General features: G+C 40.7%; 1 protein-coding gene across 1 annotated transcript; it reads right to left on the bottom strand.

Annotated features, from left to right (window-relative positions):
• Window positions 1–4,271: 4,271 nt before the first annotated feature.
• UPK3A (uroplakin 3A) lies at window positions 4,272–11,270 on the bottom strand. The gene is made up of 6 exons (XM_065860854.2): window positions 11,140–11,270; window positions 10,449–10,604; window positions 7,985–8,264; window positions 6,692–6,774; window positions 6,078–6,210; window positions 4,272–5,333 (listed from the first exon to the last, which is right to left on the bottom strand). Exons 1-6 carry the CDS (start codon window positions 11,192–11,194, stop codon window positions 5,246–5,248), a joined length of 795 nt encoding a protein of 264 aa, XP_065716926.2. The 5' UTR covers window positions 11,195–11,270; the 3' UTR covers window positions 4,272–5,245.
• Window positions 11,271–22,524: the final 11,254 nt, after the last annotated feature.

Genomic DNA, 22,524 nt, shown 5'->3' with positions numbered 1-22,524 from the left:
ATTGTAGTAAAGCGTGGCAGGAAAAGGCAGCTGTAGGAACAGATCTTTCGTGTAGACACTGAGGGTGTCAAAGCACAAGGGGAAGCAACATCTCTTGGGATACTTTTTTTCCTCTAAGACATAAACAGAGGCTGGGTGAGCAGTGGCCCAAGGAAGAAAGCCAGTGAAGATAGCTGTCACGTGTTATATCCTTCCCCACACAGGGAAAAGCATAAGCTGAATGGTGACTCTGTCAGGATGGTGCTGTCAGGCCTGGAAAGAGCTCCTACACAGTGACAACTAGTTACTGTCTGTCCCGGGTGTGTCCTTGCTAGCAAGGTTTGGCACTGCAGCACTCTTACCTGTGGAAGCATCAGCATTCATCTGTTCTTTTTTTTTTTTTTTAAAGATTGCAGGGTGTTAACTTAGTTTAACTCTTCATTTTAATGATAAAAATAAAGAACAGACATATATATATAGACACATTGTGATCTCAGGATGCAGGGTGAGGTGACTGGTGACCAATGCATTAAAAAGGACTGGGTTAAACATGAAGATAACTGATGTTGCACCAGTAAACAATTAGCATTGCCTTTGGCATGATCCCACAGTCTTCCTACACAGTGATGATTTCAGCCCTAGATGCCTCAGAGTAGTACACTGAAGGTGACTGCAGACTGTTGTAGGCATGTTCTTAGTTAAAGATTGTCTGGGAAACAAGTGGAACACATTGATGTCTGAAATTATCTACATGGTTTTCATTTAGCAGGTCAAATTATAACTAGTTCTTAAGTCCTTTGAAGCAGCAAGGTATGATGGACACAGACATTGAACCAACCTCCCCATATAGAGGCGATCTGTCAGAAGTCAGAGATGAGCAAGAGATTTTCATTGCCTTGCCTTTCAGTGAAGATCAGAAACATGTTTGTGACGGTAGCGATACTGTCACATGTTTCTAATTGATAATGCTCCAGTAAGTTCAAAACCACCTGCGAATCCAAAAATAAACAGGCCAAACATGAAGTATGTGGTGCAGCAAGTGATCTGCAAGAATAGATACTGCTGCCTTGATGGTGTTGAGCATAAACTGAAAAGAGGGGAGGATACTTTTGGGAATATGACCAACATAAGAAGTAACCATTCTTGTAGCTATAGTTCTGTTCGTAAGTGAACAAAAAGGTAATGTTGAAAATAAGAGACAATATTGGAGCAAATTCTTTGCCACACAAATGTGTGATGGACAGAAATCTAGCAAAAGATGAGTATAACATCTCTATTTCAGCTGTTTAGGAAAGAATTTCTGCATCCCATCCCCAAAAAAAACCCATAAAACCCCTAAACAAATTGAACTAAGTATTTTGATGTTCCTTAAAGCTTTTTCAAGTTCTTTTTTTTCCCTTGTGAGAACACATTTCTAATTAAAACAATATATCTTGCTGCAATTCTGTGTATTGAAAAGTCTTTTTCTAATACTTGTATGCTTAAAAGTAGGTTCAGGCTCAGCCTCTTTGTTAAACTAGAGTTTAAAAGAGATACAAGAACATGTAGAATTAGCCCCATCGTATTCTCTTGTAATTACCTCATATGCTATCAGTAATGCATGAATCTTTACTGACATTGAAGCTGAGAATTCCTTTTCCTGAGCCAAATTTGAGATAAATCCTAGGGTTCTCCTGCAGCTGCCAAGAGCAGATCTGCTGTTTCAATGTGACTGCAGAGTGATGTTCTTCTACGGGACCAGTTCTTGTGTGTCCTGGCTGGGCTCCGGCCAGTTGTACTGATGCCAAGGGGTGGGAGGAGATGTGGGAGGAATCATATATTGATAAACTGATTCCAACTGTGCAAAATCTTTCAAACCTTAGGCAAATCTCAGTGGGGATGTTTCCTGAGAAAGGGCTGCAGTCCTGGAATGCATTCTGCTGCTGAGCTGTGCTTGCGTAAATGCAGAGAAGATGGACAGACTTCAAGGGATTTGGCTGGGATTACACTGGCAAGCATGGAACAGAATCTATCCCGAAGTTACTCATGCCATTAAGGAAATAATAACAATCCATTGTATGTAAATAACTCCTTTCATCCAGAAAGGATTTACAATGTTTTGAAGAAAATATATATCATTTTCCAAAGTCGTGATACAAGGGCTATTTGAAAAAACAAACAAACAATGGAAAGACTAACTGATTTCAGCTGGTGCTTTGTTTTAGCCATAAAGTACCATATGACTAAGTGCAATAATGAAATGTCATGGATCCTGTTTATGAATACTAGCTTGTGGATAAATGAGGAAACAAAGCAATAGCCTCAAAGATATCACATTCCTAGAATATACCACCATCTCTTTCTTGTATTAAAATCACAAATAAAACTGTTCAGATTAATTAGTTCGAGTGAACAGAAATAGCAAACCTGGACGCTACACCCATATACCTCTGTATGCAGTTTTACTCTTTAATTTGTTGATGTAGAACAAGACGTTGTAAACAACTTTTCTTTCTGCCTTCTGTCATCATGAGAAAACTAATCCTAGTGCTTTTAAACCTTCAGATCTCTACTAGTGAATTCTGCTTGGACTGAAGAAAATGGTTATATAGCAACATCTGTTTTTTCCAAGCTTACTCTTGCAAATGACCTCAGAAGAAAGAAGTTCCTGTGTTCAGGCCAAATTAATATAACTATTTGGAAAATATAAGATTTTTTTAATAACTTCCTTTTAATCACATCTGATCGCATCTCAGTCCTTTTGTGCTCTTCAGTGGGTATGCTATTCTTAGAAAGTTTGAAAGATCAATATGCCTTATAGCTGCATGTATGTGGAGTACCTCAATTGAATATTATTAATATTTTTAATACGATTGGAAGAAACCATGAAAATGATTGTACAAGTTACTTTTAAAATATATGCTAGAATTTCTTCTTCAGCTTGCTAGTTAATTTGGTATCAGGAGAAATACTTCAGACCTATTTTTTAGAATTTTGTTGTACATGGAGTCTGTAATGCATACAAACATCTCTTACAAAGAATTATTTTCAATGGAAATCAATTATAGCTTAGAGTAAGTTTTCCTCCCACAGGCAAACTTGTACTCTGTTGTCTGTATTGGTTTTTCTCCTGACCAAGCTTGTAAACTCTTCCTAGTAGGAGATGTCAGGAGGGGGAAAGGGAGGGAAAAGGGGAGGGAGAAAGGGGAAAAACTCAATCCACTCTGAATTTTTCCATAGAGAAATAAATTTAAGACCTTTTACATGAAAGACCTAAGAGAAGCACAAGAGGAAACACAAGCTATTCAACAAGGCTCATTAGCAGGAATAAAATCAGTTGTCTGTTGAATGAGAGGCAAACTGCTTGATGTAAATGTCCTAATACATACTGGCAGAAGACAGATTGGATTATTCTAGTGCTGTATTTTAAATTATAGCTGTACATGCTGACATACAGGTTCAAGCAATTAATTTAAACAAAATGAAGGAGAGCTTATTCCAGTAACAGAGCTGACTAATACAACATCCAATATAATGTATTGACTGTCTGCAGTTGAAAGGATACTTTTTTTGGCTTTACTTATTTTACTGATCCTCCTGTTTCATAGCTTGTTTTTCCACTAGGTTCAAAGCAAGAAGTTATAGCTCTCTGTAGCAATGAAGTACTCTCATGCTTTGGCTTTATAATGGGGGAAAACTCTCCTATGATCTCTCATGTACTCCAATGTTCAGCATCGCACACGTACAATTTGTACTCTTTTTTTCTTCAGATACCCGTTGCTTCCAAGTTAGTAACCAAGGCATGAATGAGAAAACAACTCAGAATGGAGTTTGGAATAGCCCACGTGCAGAAAATTACAGGGAAGGCACCAATAGCAAAACCCCCCAAACAAAACAAACAACTGAACTAAACAAACCCACAACTAAAACAAATAAACAAAAACAACAAACCCAAACCAGCCAACCAACACCAGAAAAATATCCAGGTACTTCAGCATTCATTTCTCATCAGAAAGCACAGCACCCATCTCTTCTTTAATGTGTTTTCTCTCTTATCCCTGCCAGTGTGTTTGCATAGCTGAAACCTAGAAGGAGCAGGCAAGCTTTTACATGCTGTAGTTAGAATACTCAAACACCGGGAGCTCATGTACAGATGTACAAATCTCTTGGGCCCAAGTCCTGAAGTATAATCTCAACACCCATCCTGACAATGTTTGACTTTACTCAAAACTTTTAATTTTCATAATCTGAAGAGATAAAGTCCCACTCCCTGAAATAATTATCAGTGAAAGATGATCCAGTCACAACACTGATAGTGAACTACCTGTATCAAAACAGAATCCTTATTTATTTGTGTAAGACCATTTAACAAATTTACAGATAAACTAGGAAAACATCAATAACAACCAGTGCCATTTTTGTGCTTATCACAAGTAAGTGCTCGCTACAATAGGACAGTTACTTCTACACACTCAAGAGGTATGCAGTAGGGCTTCGAACTTGGATTTTCATCAAGTCTTTTGTAGACATGAAGTATATGGAAGTTGGCATCAACGGAAAAAAGCGGTACATAACTCAAACCTGGGGCAAAGATTTATTTCTAATCATCAAGGTCATGAAATGAAGGAAGAGAATTAGCTCAGGAAACTTCATCAACCTAGATACTAAGAAACGAAGAGTGCTGGCTTGCTGCTGCCTAAGGTAAAGGTCAGAAATAAGGCTAAGCCTGGCAACAGTGGATATACTAGTTTCCCACTAAAGTAGTGTCTCCCCTTTACTTGCCTATGAAACAATTGTCTACCCTTTAAACCCTAGTTTTCTCAAAGAACATATTTTTCTAAAGCAGCCTGGTTTTCTTTAATTCTTCATCAGTTGCTATAGAGAAAGGTTGAGACACAAATGGCTACATCATGTTCATCTGATCATGAGAAGCAGATCAGAGGTCTGCAGTAATTCTTGCTCCAGATGAGATGTATAGACTATACAACTTCAGATCACACCACTGAAACTAAGTATCTCATGAAGATTCTTTCTTCAGTCCAGGCATTTGATTTTTGCTATACAAAGGCAATTAACTAAATCAGGTCTCGTTAGGACAAGACAGGATATCATGTACTGCAAGACTTCAAAAAAGTTGTCCTTATTTCATTTGTGCCATTCCTCTTCAGTTGCCTGGTTGTATACAGTAGCTTATTTTGGAGTAGCATTAAGTAGAAGAGACAGTCCTGTAGGTCATGCACATGTAGCAATTCAGTTGCATTTCCACCCTTGACTTGAATCAAATTGTTCACTCAGAGATTAGCTGTGGTCTCAGTTCACTTTGTTGGATAGTCTGAGATATGTGCTTTGTCACTGCAGGAGAATCTTCTGGTCTCCTAAGTGGGCAAGTGAAAGTCTTGTTAAGTTCAGTGAAGACTGGGTGGAGCCTACTGTCGCAACATTTTTCAAAGGCTGATTGTTACTTATGTCATTTAGGATCAAAGAAGACCATAGATTTTTTTTTTTTTTTTTTAAATAATCATTTGTAATGCAGTTTTTGCTTTCCACATCTTGAATCCAGGAGACTCTGGCAGAGCTGACTCAATAGAGCACTTGCACTCTTTTCAAGTAAGTGAAAGAAGTGGGTGTTAGCAACCCTGATACCCACTATTTTTAAAATTCGGTTCATTCTCTCAAAAATTTCAGTTTAGGAATAAGTCAGGCTTCATTGATTTCCTGGAGCAGCAGGCATAGAAGACTAGGGAACATGCATAGACTAGTTCAGTTAAATAGCTCCAGCAAAGCCTCACTTACTAATTCAAAAGGGTAACTTATTTCTCCTGGGGAGGAGGAAAATAAATTAAAATCAAGGCATTAATTAGGATATTATGTAATCACTGCAAAAGACTGCAGTCCTTAAGACATTTTCCAAACTCCTGAACAGATGGAAAGCTGCAATACGTAAGAAAGAATACACAGGCTTTAAGTATGTGCAACTCTACTGGGTTTTTTTGCTTTGTGTGGGGTTTTTTCGCTTTGTGTGGGTTTTTTTTTGTTTGGCTTGGAGCCAAAGGGAAGAAGGCTAGTGCCTGAGGGTTTGAGTATTCTTACTGTAAGTTGTAAGGTGTAGCAGTACTTACATAACAACAGAGGACACAGAAGCAAGAAAGCCAGCAAGCAGGAGGAACACAAGGACACTTAGGATTGATGTAATGACTATCATGCCTCCGCTCCTTCGACCGGGCCAGGTATCGATTTTCAAGGGAAGTTTAACTAGAAAAGCATAGAAAGAATGTTTTTATGATCTATTTTTGACCATGAGCACACCCGACAAGCAGGAGAAAGCTGGTGATTTCAGAGAGGCAAACTGATTATGCCTATACCTGAACTCGCAGATGATTTATGGGAAACAGGTTTAAAACTCAATGTCAGCATTTAGAGTTTATAAGCTTTCCTCAGCAGGTTAGCCAGTATGACAAGTATCTGTATTACTGAGAAATGTCAACAGCACCAGATAACATGGCATGCATCAAATCTGAAACCACATATACGAACTTAATCTTTACTAAAAGAATTTATTTAAAGCACGCAAAAGAAACAGAATTATTCTATATTTAAGCCTGCTACTCCAATATTGAAAGGCTGACAAAACTGTTAAAACTGTAGGAAAGAACTAGGTGGTGTTCACTGGGAGAGCAGTAGTGTCCTGAGGCAAGCACAGCTACTCAAGACCTGAGCAAAGCCACAGACTTACCTCTTCTGGTTTTAATTGGATCAGACCAAAGTGTTTGTTCTTTCATAATGCCTTCAGTGCCGTCTACCAACATGTATTTAAATCTGTGGGGAAAGAAGTGTTAAACTAGTTATCTCAAATATGAGCTTCTTTAGTAGCATTTTTAAGCTACTGGATCAGCTGGTCAGACTTCGGGTCTTGTCAAAGCGTTAGATGGAGACAGTCAAAGGTAAATGACTATTTCCAGAGACCTTATAAAGAACAAGTAGAACAAATCATGGAAAAATACTCTGTGCTATGTCATGCACACTTTGCATTTCATTCCTGTGAGCCTTGGCAGATGATAGTTTTCCAACAGCACTTTTCCCCAGCTTGCTATTCCCTGTTGTGAAAAGCCTTGTTCAGGATAGCAAGTGGTTTTGATTTCCATATGAAAGTCAAAGATTTTGTCCAACAATAGAGATCTTTGGCACTTCCCCTGCTAGAGGATTGAAGAGACAGGCCAACATCAGATTTGGCAAAGAAATTAAGTTTCCATTCCGCAATAGTGTGATTTTTCAGAAATGTCCTGGGGAGACAGAGGAGGCAAGAGAGTTTTTGCAAAACTAGGAGCCCACAGTACTTTGTTTCAGAAGCATATTAGGTCTCTGCAGCAGATACAGATCCATGTGACTGCCATTTTTACTACAAATTTAAAATAGCTGGCAACAGCCAAGCAATTGTTTTGAGTAATAGCTGTCAGGGTGCCTTAATTCCCCAGATGGTCAGCTTCCCCAGACCACAGGGGTCAGACAAGCCTGCAAGCCAGCTGGGCCTCACTGTCAAGTCTCTCGTTACATAAGGGGCTTCCTGGAGCTGGAGACCAAGGAGAACTTTGCGTGCCCAGAATCCCATAAAAACAAAGCAAGCAGTGCCAGCTCCATGTCTGTAATGTGGCAAAAATCACCTAACACAAAATGTATGGTGAATAATCTCAACAACATTGTCCAGACAAAACCTTTTTCTACCAGCAGTTTCTTATCAGATGCTATCACTGGATTGCCAGTCCAACATCGGTATAAATCCAGCAGTTCACACATGGATTTTCCTACTGATTCATTAATTTAATCTCATAAAGCTCACCATTGCTAGAACACCATCCATGGGATGCTAGTCCGAAGCCAAGCCGTCTTCATAACTACCCTTGCAATAAAGCATTTCAGTTAGGGATTGGTAATTCACATCGTACCATTGCAAAGGAAAATTACAGACTCAGTTTTGTTTCCTATTACGTGTTAAGAGCAGCAATCACCTTGTATGAAGAAAGAACTATACCTGTATGTTGTGTCTGGTGAAAGAGGTGGGTTACAGACAGCTAGGAAGTTTGGGTCATACAAACAAGTACCATCATCCCCAACTCTGAAGAGGTATTGTTTCAGGACATCAGAAGCTCTGTTGACATCTCCTACATCAGCAAGCTTGGGAGGTGATACACAGTTGGGTACATTGAACAAGGCAGCTTTGTAAGGTCCAGTGTGTCCCCCACTTGTTTGCTGGAACGTGCTGTTGAGTGGTTTGCCATTGTTGTCAGTCACCAGGGAGCTTATTGGACTCGCTGCAGGAGAGATGCTTTTTAACAAGGTTGTTAGAGCTAGTTCTGCCCTTTCCATTCGCCTTGTATTAACTTGGCTCTTCTACCCCAAAACACCCAAAAGGGAAACCAAAAATCCACAGCCAGTTTGTCTGTGTAGTGAGATCCTACCCCTTCCTCTTTATTTGTTGATGAAGGTTTTTACACTTGTACCTCAGAAACTGTGAAGGATCCACAGCATATCTCAGAGCAATATTTTTTAGTAGCCACCCTCCACAAACTCCTCTTTCCCAAGGCTTTTCCTGGGCTGCTCTTCCCCCATGCCACACTAATAAATATCCACTAAATCCTGCCATTGCAGATTTGGTAGCCAAGGCAGAGTTCCTGTAGAGTCACAACTCACCTGTGTCCTGCAGCAGAAACCCTTAGAACTCTGGCCACACAAGAGCTGCACCTCTCAGAACCGCACAGTTAGTTCAATGCAGACTAGCACGTAGGGTCTGCATGAGCAGATGCGGTATTGGCATTTCCTGCCAGCTGGGCATGTCACTGCTCCCAGATAGCATGCCACAGAAAGTCTGAAAGTCCTCACAGGTTCAGGCAAATTGTGGACCTGCACCCAGTCCTACAGCTTAGTTTGGAAGCTCAGTTCCAGCTTTCAGACCTTTCCTGCTGCAAAGCCAAGGCACGAGTCCCAAGAGGTGCTCCCAAGTTCTGCAACTGTAGGTTAATTTTTTGAGGGGAGCCCCCTCCAGCTGTTCAGTGCTATCAGCAGCAAAGGAACACCAGTTTTTCCACAGCTGCAGTACATTGGGCTCTGTTTCAGTTTGGAAGCATTCTACTGTGCTCCCGGAGAAGAGTTCCTGCAACTGTCAGCTTTGTAGTATGCTGACATTATTTCCTTACCAGGAAAGCTGAACATAGGGTGTTAAGAAAATTAAGTTCTCTTAACGTTCCCTCCTTCCTGCTCCGGGAGTCATCCAAGGGTGAGCTGATGTGCTTCTCTGCAGACCAGAGACAAATCCAAACAAAATTCCTCCCATTCTGCCAATTTTGCATCTGCTTGTGTTAAAAGCAGCAGCAGAGATTTCTCCATGTATAACCTATTTCATAGAGATTCACCCATATGCATAGGAAGCTTTTGCCACAGAATCTGTAGATATAGTGGCTAACGTAGTTTCTAACAGAAAACATCAGATACATTTGCATATTTGCAAGTGTAACTAGGCTATCAGGTCAGTGTAGCCTTTCATATATTTGTAATGCACTTATAATCTGTTTCAGATGTATAAAAATGTGCACTTCAGTCATGGGATGTCTTAGAAGGCCGTGCATTCACAACTATCTATGTTACCTATATTGGGTGACTTCTCTGGTTATGGCTTCTACCCATCCAAAGCCTCTTCCTTCCACCTTCTCTAACGTGGCAACAATCAGCAATGGAAGTTCGAAGATTCTTTTGTCTGTTGGCCAGTATCACTACTGCCCCCCTTGAGATCTCTCTCTGTGCCTTTCAGACAAGGAGGCTGCATACAGCCTTCAGGCGAGAAGGCATGGTATAAGGAAGTCATTTATTTCTGTCAGCTTACAGAGTAGCTCTAACTGGCATGCAAAACAGTCTGCCAGAGCAGCAGGGAACAGAGAAGGCAGCTCTTGGTCACTGCCAGCAATGTTTCATTGCCAAGCAGTTACGAAATTCATTTTATGAATGAACCCGTGGCCCAGGCATCTTAGACCACAAACCAATAACAAACCAACCTAACCCCAGACCCAAGACACTATGAAATAAAGTGCAGCAGCTACCCAGTTTCTCTCAGCATGCTTACTCAGGGGAATTCAAAGTTTTATACAAGGCACTAGTGTTTAGACAACGATAAGGTATGGGACTGCAGACCACTTGGCTTCATTAGCAAGACTTAGGGAAACATTTATAGTTGAGAGTGCTGCTCCACACCTTCTGGGAATCAGCTAGCACAGTACTAACCCTTGGTATTGTTAGTCGGCCCCATTGAAATACTAGAGTAATTTTATTATATTTTACAATGACACCCTAGAGAAAACTGAGACCAAAGGCTCAACTTGCACATAACTTACAGCTATGGATTTTTCTCTTTTCCCCTGTTCAGACCCACTCCCGTCAAATTGTGAATAATTGCATGTGATAGCCACATCATGTAATCTTCCAGAGGCATAATGCTGGATCCTCACCTGATTCCTTCATTACGTACAAGTAGACAACGTAAGATTTATTTGGATGCAGTGAGCTGTCAAACATACAGAAAGGTTTTTCTAGAGCAACTGTAGTAAGAGTGGGATTGTTTGTAGCAAGCTGAGGGGCTGCAATCCGAGGCTTCAGGCTTTGATCTAGAAGAGAAAGTTACAAAAAAATTGTATGAAAAATCTTTCTCCTCTCAGCCTGCAAACTCTGACTCCTAATAGAGAATTCTGGCAGTACTAACAAGCAACATTAAAGCACAAAAGGGGAACATGAACTGCAGCTAGGCACGAAAGAGCCTACCTGCCTTGTGAAAGCTTGAGAGTTAGGGGGTTTGCTTTGATGCAAAATGGAGAACCCAAGGATTTAGAGGGGGAGATAGGAGATGTTGCTCCTCAAACATACAGGTCACATCACCTCAGAAGGACAAAAGCAAAGCCTCATTATAGGGGAGACTTGAACCTCTACCACTAGGGTCTCACGTACATGTTGTCCTCTCCAGTGGAAGCACAACCTTCCAGAAGAATACTAATTTGAAGCCCTAAACTTCCCTCCCAACACAGAGCAGCATGTTGACACTGAAGACAAAACAAACAAACAAAACATAAGAGAAACAGAAAGGGAAGAGATATAAAGAAAGGAGCAATAAAAAAGGAGAAAAGACTGTCAATAGATGCTTCTTACCTGCATACAGCTGTCCTAAGCAGCAAAAGACTAATACAACCCAAGGGCTGCACATGCTTGAGCCCTCCAGAAACCTGCCACAAAAGGAAAAACAATTCTGAGAGGGAGGCTCCACTGAAGAGCTCCTACATCCACTCCCTCCCTGAAGTCAACCACACCTGCTCCTTTCCCCAGAGTCCCTATGGTTGAGAGCTGCCCACCGCTCTGTTTATAGCCCCTCCTGCTCCAGTGTCACCCCACCCCAGCTGTTATTTGCTGCCAAGTAAGGAAGGGCATTGCAGTTCTGATTTTCACCTGAGATTGGGCAGCAGTGTAGCTCTCACCAGTACTATGAGTGTAAAGAGGAGTTTTTTAAATTATTATTTATTTATTTTTCTTCTCCCGCCTGTATCCTTGACAGGTGGCTTTGTTCCTTACGTTCTTCTGTCTAAAAACTTTTGAAATCTTTCATGTAGGGAAAATTTGGGATTGAGTAGCTGAACACTGCATCCGGTCTGCATCATGGATAGTTCTGATTCAGAGTTCTAAATTTGAGCAGCCTTAACAAAGCTTAAAGTTGCCTTCTGAATTTTGTTTCCTGGGTTACATCCTGAAAAACATAAGCCTTCTGCTGCTGGCTAACCCTAATGTGATTCAGGGCAATAACATGAAGAGCAAAGCACCGGGGAATCTTAACCTGACCTGTTTTACCAAATTGTTCAGCTGAGAATATTCTTGATGAGTAATTGCTATTACAAATGCTCTATTACATAAGAGCTCATGACAAAATTATTAATCACCCACTAAAAATAGGCTGAGGGGAAAAAAGTAAGTATCAGCAAGATGTCATGGAATTAATAGGGCTAACATGATGTCACTGTGGCAACTCCAGATTTACACTAATATCACTACAGTTACATTACCAAATCCACCTCCCTTATGGATATGCAATGGGCCCCAGAAATCTGTTTGAAATATGTAATCAAATGATTACAGTGCAATTTCCTCCCCAGATGTGTCTCATTTTGTTTCAAATTCTCAACGTCATCTTCAGTGTGTTTGGTTTGACTTTTTTCTCATGTGACTTTTGAAGAAGAATATTGAATGCAGGACTTACCCTATGTTTGCACTGCTATAGAATAAGGATGAGTTGCATTATTCCTTCTCACTCTACCATACACTCTCAGCCTGTGCTGGCAGAAATACTCAGGTAAATCACATTAAGCCAGAAGAGATCTTACCCTTCTGTCTTTTGCTCCTAGGAATCTGATTTTTAACATTTACACTAGGGGAGCTAGTTGTACAAACTCAATACTGACGTGCTCAAGAGTGGTTTTGTCCATTAAAGCAATATAATAATTCACAAAAATGGTAAAAGCAGAGCTTAAGAAAAACAAGATCTCTTTCTCCATCATAAAAGCAATACTTTCTACAAACAGTGATTCCTGGAAAAACAGACCCTAAATTCTTCATAGACAGGTAACCCTTCCAGAGCAATCAGCAGTGGCTTTTTTTCCTTAAGACAGAAAATAGACACATCATTTGCCTAATAAAAAAAAATATACACTAGTACATATTGGAAGGCAGAGAAAAAGAAACATTCTACTTCATGGCACGTAAGCCACTTGCATGTGCTACAAAATACTCTTCTCAGTTTTGTAAGAAAGCACTGCTCCCTTGTTCACTTTCTCAAGCATCAAAACCAACAACAAAAAATACTGTCAGTTCTAAAAATGAACAGATTAAGGCTCAGAATCACAGCCTTTTCTTTTTTTTTTTTTTTTTTTTTTTTAATTTAAAGGTAGGGGTTTGGTTGTGTTTTTTTTGTTTGTTTGTTTTTTGTTTTTTAGAGTCACAGCCATCAAACAACAGATTCAGCACTTATTACTCAGGCAAAAATCTGCATGACCTTTTTGGAGTCTTTCCTGGATGAAGAGTGTGGCAAACTGCTCCCTGAGCTACAGTCCCACAAACCGTTACTCAGGCAATTAATTTTGCAGCAGCCAGGAGTATGTCAATAGAGCTGCTCATCACAGAAAGTTAATTACCTTTCAAAGTCATTACAGGATGACAATTTTAGCCATTGTTTTTCATGAGGCTACTTTTTTGAGCCATCATGATTTACTTGAGTACAAAGCTATCTTGTGCTCTGGTGGAATTCACCAGCCACAATAAGGGTGGATAACATTGCTTGTGTTGCGAGATTCTAAAATTGTTGGATTTGTTCCATGCTCAGAAGAATCTCCAACAAAGGTAGGAAATGAACATGAAAATAAACTCTCTCAGCTCCATCTGTGCTGGCAGATGTGCCCTAAATTAGGACCAGATCATATCCTTGCTTACACTTGTATAAATCCATAGTAACTCCACTGAAGTCAGGGGAGCTGGTCTGGATTTAAAGGATGTTACCATGAATAAACTTAACCCCAATATAATTACAGTGTTCCCTGAAGGAATCGCAAGAGAAGAAATAAGTGTAAATTCCTGTGTCTTTGTTTAGGCAACAATGCCAATTTTCTTGCTCTATGTTGCGTTGTGGGCAATTCTGGAGTAAATTCATAGAAGCCTCCAGAGTAAGTTTGGATTTACGGCTCCATGAGAACAAAACTCACCTATAGTCTTGGCTTTCCAGAGCTGTGTGAAGCCTGTGAGGGTTTGAGGGGGATGAAACCTGAAGTTCTGAAAGGCTGTGAAATCTATGAAACCTCCCAGGATCAGAAGTCTAAACCCTCTTCACATTCTCTGCTGTGGGCATAGTGGAGATAACCCTCTGTACTCTGCTGTTCTCCATCTTTCTGGTCCACTGTGTGGGCTAAAATTAACGGGTCATTTGAAGCCCAGCTCCATGTAAAGATATTAAGGTGTTTAATAAAGAGATTAAAAAATATGGTGGTGACATCCACCAGTCAAAAGATAATCTAATCTAATCTAATCTAATCCAAAGGTTGAGAAAGACAAATAAAATGCAGAATCCATTTTAAAGTGCTTTGATGATCCTCACTAGTTTTCTGCATTGCTATTATTAGCTTGTAATTTCCTACAGATAGCTTGGTGAGTGTAGACCTTGAGGAATGAGCTGAAAGAGGGGAGGCGTAATGCCTTTGTGAATTAATTTTTGAAAAGCATGCCATGAATACGGGGGATCTGGAAGAGAATCTGGAGATGGTTAAAAGCAGTTGATAAAACAGGTGATCAAGGTTTGGGAGAGTGGTGGAGAGCTGACCCAGTTAAAAAACAGGGAAGTACAGAGATGCGGCATTATAAAATATTGTGAGAGTGAGGACAAGTTGGAATGAGAAACAATGGAAAAGTTTTTCCTTCTGGTGAATCCCTATACTTAGACAATATCTGGCAGGAGCTGTAACCACCTCTACTGCTCAGTCTTACTCATCATCTGTCTGCAGAGGTTAACCGCAAGGGAAGCAGCTGTGGTACTGCTGTTATAATAAGAACATCTGTCCATTTGAAAGTGGCACTGAAACAAAAAAAATCTGTTCAAAGAGGTTACTGGTCCACTGCTACAGACTCCAGAAGTGGTGGTTCTAAGGGCGGGTATCAGTAACAGATTGTCATGAACAGTATCTGGAAATCCTAGCTATCCTTGCAACAGGAACTTTCATCTAGTGGTAAATAACTTTCAGTCACTAGTGCACTATATTTATATCATAAGGCTGTGGACAAAATGGAGCAATTTCCCATTTCTCCAGAGAGAAAACTCCTCACTGAAGCAGGTAGTGAAATACATTTCTCTCTCTCAAAATCTTCCCAGAATATTTCAAGGCAGTAGGAGACTCACATCTCACAAGATCTGCTGCACAGAGACCACACGGATTCCTGGTACTGTTGTGCCTTTCTGAAATCTCTTTGATAGATCTTTTGCTTCCTTGGAGAAGTATTTCTGTCCTTTGTTGCTGCTACAATTTGCATTCACTTCTGATCTTCAAATCTACACAACTATTAACATGGCTTCAGGATTCACTTTCACGGTCTCTCTTCCTCCTTTCATAATAAAGTCCCTTTGCATGTAGATTATTAATCTCTGGAAGAGCTCTGCAAACTGCTTTTTAAAAAAGAGACCAGTATGATGGAGATAAGTCCCATCCTACATTCGCTCAGCACAGGAGCAGACTTATGTGCTGAGTGGGGGTCCCATCTGTGCACAAATCAGACCAGCATGACTCCATGAACCACTGATCTCCTTAAATTAGAAATCTTTCGTGTGTCCATGAGGAAATAGGAAGATGGGAACTTGGAATTTATTTTATTGTCTGGTGACAATTCATTTTGTGCAAACCTGAAAGATCAAGTGGTGGAAACATCAGGAAGGGAAAAATAGCTTTCTACATAAGAAATCAGGATCACACCATTGTCTAATATAAACTGGCTTGGCTCCCTTAAGGTAAATTTCTTAGGAAAAGAAGAACCGGTCCTTCTTGCATTCCCCTGAGAAATCACATATGAGATCTTATCACTGCAGTAAAACCCAAACATTTGCAGAACACTGAAACATCTGGAGCTTGGAGGAGCCAGGGGTTAAAATGAAAGGCCCCTTTGTTACACAGAAGTTATTGTTTGCTGAGGAAATGTCTTACTATCGACAATTTTCTGCTTGAACTTTCATCTCATACTGTTAAGAACCACTAAGAAGTACTTTTAATGAAAGTCCTGGGCTTGTGTGATAGAGTAGATGCCCCTGATAAAAGCAAGCACAGTTTGCTGCAGCCTTCTCAGAACTGCACCTTGTGATGGAGCATTTGTGCCAAGATCATTTGTGTCACATTTCTTCACTTACCAAATAATAATATCTTCCTACTTCAGTGAATCCACTGTTGGTTGAGGGGCTTGTTCTAAATATCTGTTATAATGAAGTCACACTGGTGTAGGAGAGAATGAAGATAAAGTATCTTTGGTAATTCAGAGTGGTTGGATAATTGTGAGTTATGTCTGTGACCAACATGAAATGGTTTTTGATGAAGAACTAAGCAAATACAACAGGGAACGGAGTTAATCTTCCTGGCCTATGAACTGGCTACATTCCCTAGGCTGCAGTTTCTGTTAACTGGCTTCATGCAAAAGTAACTTTGCTGTGTTGGCATGACATGAGTCAATGCAAGGAACCTTTCCTTGGCTCATGTGAGGCAACAGGCTTCCCTAAGTGATAGGTATAATCCCTCGCCTTTGTTCTCATGTTGCTCTTTTTTGTATAATGTTGCCCTTTAATTTTAACAGGTAAATAAAATTTAGCTTCCTGAGTTTGCAAGCAAGAGTGAATTTTAATGACATGCAACTTGATTAATATTTGAGTTTTGAGAAGGATTACTCTGTAATGGCTGAAGCACAGGCTCTTTCCTCACAAAGATTTCATTAGGGCTTGGAATACCTCTCTAAATCTGGAGTCCTAAAATACCACTTCACGGAGCCAGTTTAATACCCTTGAGACCTGGCTTGACTTTGGTGCAATAGCTGTGGTTTTACACAAATTTGAAGTACAACTCAACCAGGCTCCTGTACTGCTCAGTGTGCCAAATTCCACTGCAGTCAAACCAGGGTAAAAGTTTTCTAACAAAATGATGAATTAGGTCCATAATGTTGTAATTAAAAATGGAAAAAGCTTTCTGTTAAGACTTCCCTTATTCACTGAGTTGTAATCCACTAGCTAATTCTTCATTCCCAGAAGGACAAAAAGTATATGCTGGTTTTGACTGCAGTCTTTATGCTGTGGCTGAAATGCTTTAAGCTTATTTCTGCTAGATGCTGTTTGAAGTTAACCAGATTAAAAAAACCTAAACCAGAAGTACCCCTAAGAAGAGATATATGAATCAGATGTTGCTTAGTCTGGATCCTTATTCTTCAGACAGTATCAGAAATGCCCTATTCATCTGCCTTCAAAGAGGTATAAAAAGGCTTCGTGAAACCATTCTGATACACGGGTCCATGGTTTTCGTATCTCTGGTTCTGGTGCAAACTGTGCAGGAAGATGGAGTGAGCTGTAAGCACAGGTACTGAAGGGCCATCTGCTGCCAGCCAAAATTTATGTTCTAATCAACATCTGTATTTCTGGTTACTTCCGCTCATTTTGTTTGTTGTTTGACAATGTAAACCTCCATAGGATTTTCATATAGGTTCCTACTGATTAAGCTTAAATGGCTCAGTTTCATCCCTATTCCTCTTCAGTATTGAAAGGACTGTATTATACAAAATATGCTTCCGAGTAGTGACTCCTTGTTCAACTCTTGAGTGGAAACCATGAGAACCTGTCAAGCAGGAATGCTGCTAGTCCTGTATTTAGTTATCTCTGTAAGTCGATGAGCAGCATCAAAAGATTACTTTTTCAAGAAGTTCATTCTCATGGCTTGATAACATGATATACAACAATTTCTCATGCACAAATACAGTTGGAATATCACAGAACAAGAGATTTGAGGGGGGGGGGGAAGGGATCCTGAAGTAGTAAACTGCTGTGATTCACAATTGCTCTAGGAAGATAAATGCTTGACCCATCTGTGTTTGTATGTTTTGTATTTTAACAAGACATTTATAGAGCTTCAGTTTACAAGAGACTGAGATGACTCAGTGTTTTTCTAAGCTTCTTTGAGATCGCGTGCATGGTGGATATGCTTGACAGTAAATAGCTTTGGTCACTGACTGGAGATGGAAGAAAAGGCAATCTGATGCCGTAGAAGGCATTTGCAAAAATATATCCCAGAATTTATGTATTTATTTACATTGAGAAGTAAAACAACCACTCAAGAAACAATATAAGGAAAAGAATTTATCTCCTGACTCATATGCTTCTGATATTCTAAGCTTTCAGCTGATATTGGTGGCAAACAAAAGTTAATAATTGATCACAGGCAGGATTCTGTGTAAATAGCTGCTGCAGGAGAGATGCAATAGATAAAACAATATTAGAATTTCAGCTATACTTGTGTAAGTTTCTCTGCAGTCAACAGAAACCTGTTGTTAAACCTGTAAAGTGAGGGAAAACCAAATGAGCAATTCCAATTATATTGATCATGAAACGGTTATATGAAAAAAATATAAGCACTGCTGTGACCAACACCTAAATGGGTAAACTGATGCCCAGTGAAGTGCAAGCCCATGTCTCAACTCTCATGGCCCCTAGTCCAGCATCTAACTGACTGAGCTGGCTCCATTGTAAGCTTATTTCAGTGTTTGCTTTATGGTTAGATGTTTTTACTTAACCTGGTAGGCAGAAACTTGGTTTTCTCACATAAAGCTTATTTAAACCATCTCTTTCCTCTCAATGCACTCTCTAACTGGGACTCAGTAAGAGACATTTTGTTGAAATCTGCTTTCTAAGCAGTTTCAGTTCCAATCAGATACCTTATCTTCGTCTCCAGCCTGCCCAACACTGCAGCGCACTTGTCTCAGCTCTCAGTTGTTAATTACTCCCTTAAGGAAGAATTGTTTTGTGATCAGCACCTGAGATGAGGATACAAAAGATTATGCATAGTTTCTGACTCCCTCTGGAAACAACCTATTTAGTTTTTCAGCTGCCTACTTGTAAAATAATAAAAATTGTTCCTCTCAGCTTTTGGTGTTGTCCAGTCAGACTACATGTGTTTGCAGAAAGATTATTCTTTATTAACTATGGATGTGTATTAATTATTTTAGCCTTTAAAAGAAGAAAAGGGCTTCAGTATAATACAATTCACTGATCAGGTTTGGGCAGATATAGAATACAACTGTCAAATTCTCTTTCAGTGTCCAAGCATTCATGCACAGAAGTTCTGGACAGAAAGTCCTCACTACAGACATTTCCATATGTACAAGCTGTCAAAATAATTTAATATATTTTATTTCCAAGAGTGAATTTCTATGGATGCAATCTAAACAGATATTCCTGCTCAGCAGCTGAGACCCAACTGCTAGTTTTGTTTTCATATACACAGCATTTTGTTGCATGACAGGGCTTGATTCTTGAGCAATTTGGTTTCAGTATCATCACATATCAAGAACTCAAACTCTGAAACTCAAGGTTTAAGCTATATCTATATGGATACGTACATCCTCATAGACAAGATGAAGAGAAGACCAGAAAACTGGACAGCAAGGTGGGCTCAGAGAGTTTTGATAAGCAGCACGAAGTTCAGCTGGAGGCCAGTCACTGATGGTGTATCCCAGGAGCCAATACTAGGATAAGTACTGTGTAACATCATCATTAATGACCTAGGTGATGGACCAGAATGCACTTTCAGCAAGTTTGCAGATGACAAAAAACTGGGAGGACTGGCTGATACACCAGAGGTTTGTGCTGCCATCCAGAGGCACCCAGACATGATGGAGAATGGACCAACTGGAATCTTGTGAGGTTGAACAAAGGAAAGTGGAAAGTCCCACATCTGGGAAGGAATAACCTTATACACCACTACATAGTGGGGCCAATTGGCTGGAAAGCAGCTTTGCAGAAGAGGAGCTGGGCTCCTGGTGGATGAAAAGTTAACCAGGAGCCAACGATGCGCCCTTGCAGCAAAGGTGGCCAACAGCACACAGGGCTGCATGAAGATTGTCACCAGCAGGTCGAGGGAGGTGATCCTTCCCCTCTGCTGAGCCCTGGTGAGACCACAGCTGGAGTGCTGTGCTCAGTTATGGGCTCCCCAGTGCAAGAGGGAGATGGAGCTACTGAAGAGTGTTCAGGGAAGGGCAACTAAGTTGCTTAAAGGATTGGAGCATCTGACATAAGAGGAGAGGCTGAGCCCATGTGAAGTGCCCATGTGAAGCTACATGGGCCAGAACTGCTGTAATCTAGACCAGAGTAAAGCTGACTACCTGATTCACAAAATCAGGAATAGAGCATGTACAACTTTGAGAACACATCTTTGCTCATCCTTGTCCCCCATGAGATGACAAGAATGAAATCAGATCCTTTGTGCTGCTTTTGGTGACAAAACAAAAGCAGATGACTTCTGCACCTCATTTGCTATGCTGTTTTTGGTATTAATAGCAAACATTCATATGCAGTGCCTGCTAAAGCATATCCCTGGTACAAAAAGTCCTGAAAATGAGAATGAAAAGGTACTAAATAGACTTTATCAGATGTGTAAGAGCTTCTTATCCCCTTTCAGTCTGGCTGTAATTCTTGCACTACTAGAAAGGCCAGAATGGTTCATTGCTGTCTTTCTGCATTGTACATTTTTAAGATACTTTGCCCTATCTTGGTTGTTAAACATTCCAGAGAGAAGTGCAGGTCCAAAAGGCCATTCCTGTTTCATGGAATTGTTAAATTTCAGCCGAGGTAATTCTAGAAGTCCAGCATCAGGGATAAGAGGGTCATTAGGGGCAGTCAGCATGGCTTTACCAAGGGTAAGTCATGCTTGACCAACCTCATAGCCTTTTATGAGAATGTAACAAGGTGGATGGATGATGGCAGAGCGGTGGATGTGGTCTACCTTGACTTCAGTAAAGCCTTTGACACAGTCCCTCACAGCATCCTCACAGCTAAATTGAGGAGGTGTGGTCTCGACAATAGAGTAGTGAGGTGGGTTGCAAACTGGCTTAAAGAGAGAAGCCAGAGAGTGGTGGTCAATGGTGCGGAGTCCAGTTGGAGGCCAGTATCTAGTGGAGTGCCTCAGGGGTCAGTACTGGGGCCAATATTATTCAATATATTCATTAATGATTTAGACGAGGGAATTGAGTGTACTATCAGCAAGTTTGCTGATGACACTAAGCTGGGAGGAGTGGCTGACACGCCAGAAGGCTGTGCCGCCATCCAGCGGGACCTGGACAGGCTGGAGAGTTGGGCGGGGGATAATCTGATGGAATTTAACAAGGGAAAGTGTAGAGTCCTGCATCTGGGCAGGAACAATCCCAAGTTCCAGTATAGGTTGGGGCATGACCTATTAGAGAGCAGTGTAGGGGAAAGGGACCTGGGGATCCTGGTGGACAACAGGATGATCATGAGCCAGCACTGTGCCCTTGTGGCCAGGAAGGCTAATGGCATCCTTGGGTGTATTACAAGGGGGGTGGTCAGTAGATCGAGAGAGGTCCTCCTTCCCCTCTACTCCGCCCTGGTGAGACCCCATCTGGAATATTGTGTTCAGTTCTGGGCCCCTCAGTTCAAGAAGGACAGGGAACTGCTGGAGAGGGTCCAGCGTAGGGCAACAAAGATGATGAAGGGAGTGGAGCATCTCCCTTATGAAGAAAGGCTGAGGGAGCTGGGGCTCTTTAGTTTGGAGAAGAGGAGACTGAGGGGTGACCTTATTAATGTTTATAAATATATAAAGGGTGAGTGCCATGAGGATGGAGTCAGGCTCTTCTCAGTGGCAAACAATGATAGGACAAGGGGCAATGGGATCAAGCTGGAACACAAGAGGTTCCACTTAAATTTGAGAAAGAACTTCTTCTCAGTGAGGGTAACAGAGCACTGGAACAGGCTACCCAGGGAGGTTGTGGAGTCTCCTTCCCTGAAGACATTCAAAGCCCGCCTGGACACATTCCTGTGCGACCTCACCTAGGCGTTCCTGCTCCAGCAGGGGGATTGGACTAGATGATCTTTTGAGGTCCCTTCCAATCCCAAACATACTGTGATACTGTGATACTGTGATCCCAGGTCATTATAAACGTTAAGGAACTATGTGCTAGTCCAGCCTCAAATACTTTTAAAACTGGGAATGAAATAGACCAACTTTCTTCTTTTACAGCAACTGGTATAACAAATGTATTACATGGTGACTACATAGAGGAAATCACAGGTAATCAGTAAGTTGCTGTGATTTGCCAGCTTCCAACTGAGCCACATGAGCTGAATGTATGTGATCTCCCACGCCTTTGCAATTGTGGAATAAAATGAGTTAACTTAAACCACTTAACCTGTCATGTTACATTACACATCTGCAGCAGTGTAAGCACATTACATTGCCAATTATCGTGTATTATTATATCATGTATGGCTTTCTACATTAAGTACTAAAGTACCTCACTAATCAGGACAGCAAAAATATATTTTAAAGTATATATACCATCTACTTTTATAAGAAGTCATTGCCACCATCCCAGCTGTATTACCACATAGCAATACACATCTATCATCCAGGGAAATAGCATCATAAATCCAGTGTAATAAATGTGAATACCACTTGCAGGCCAAAATGAGCTGAACCCAATGCAGCTACATAGCTTTATACCAAGTGTTATATCTGTAGTCTCCTCCAAACAGTAATCCCTCTTAGTTGACCGTGGTCTCTCCTAAGTGTTCTACAGTGGGAGGGAAAGACACAGGGAAGGGGAAGGCAAAGCTGTATTTCCTCTGAAAAGAAAGGTTTGATGAAAGACATGATACAGCATATACATGAGGGAGACAGATTTCTCAGCCTGCATAATAGACTTCCATGAAAACTAGTGACTGTCAGAAAATGAACCTACTTACATCCAAGAGCACAGCAT

This window comes from Patagioenas fasciata, chromosome 1 (genome assembly GCF_037038585.1).
Source record: "Patagioenas fasciata isolate bPatFas1 chromosome 1, bPatFas1.hap1, whole genome shotgun sequence".
NCBI lineage: Eukaryota > Metazoa > Chordata > Aves > Columbiformes > Columbidae > Patagioenas > Patagioenas fasciata.
The sequence above is the reverse complement of the archived record's forward strand: the minus strand, read 5'-3'. Positions and strand labels throughout refer to the sequence as shown.

Bases quoted from the DNA above. Each gene is read 5' to 3' on its own strand.
- UPK3A (XM_065860854.2), bottom strand. From the start codon at position 11,194: ATGTGCAGCCCTTGGGTTGTATTAGTCTTTTGCTGCTTAGGACAGCTG. The intron at 8,265-10,448 runs GTGAGGATCCAG...TCTCTCCTGCAG, and splicing joins GTACGTAATGAAGGAATCAG to CGAGTCCAATAAGCTCCCTG. The intron at 5,334-6,077 runs GTAAGTACTGCT...TTGCCCACTTAG, and splicing joins TCTGTGTCCTCTGTTGTTAT to GAGACCAGAAGATTCTCCTG.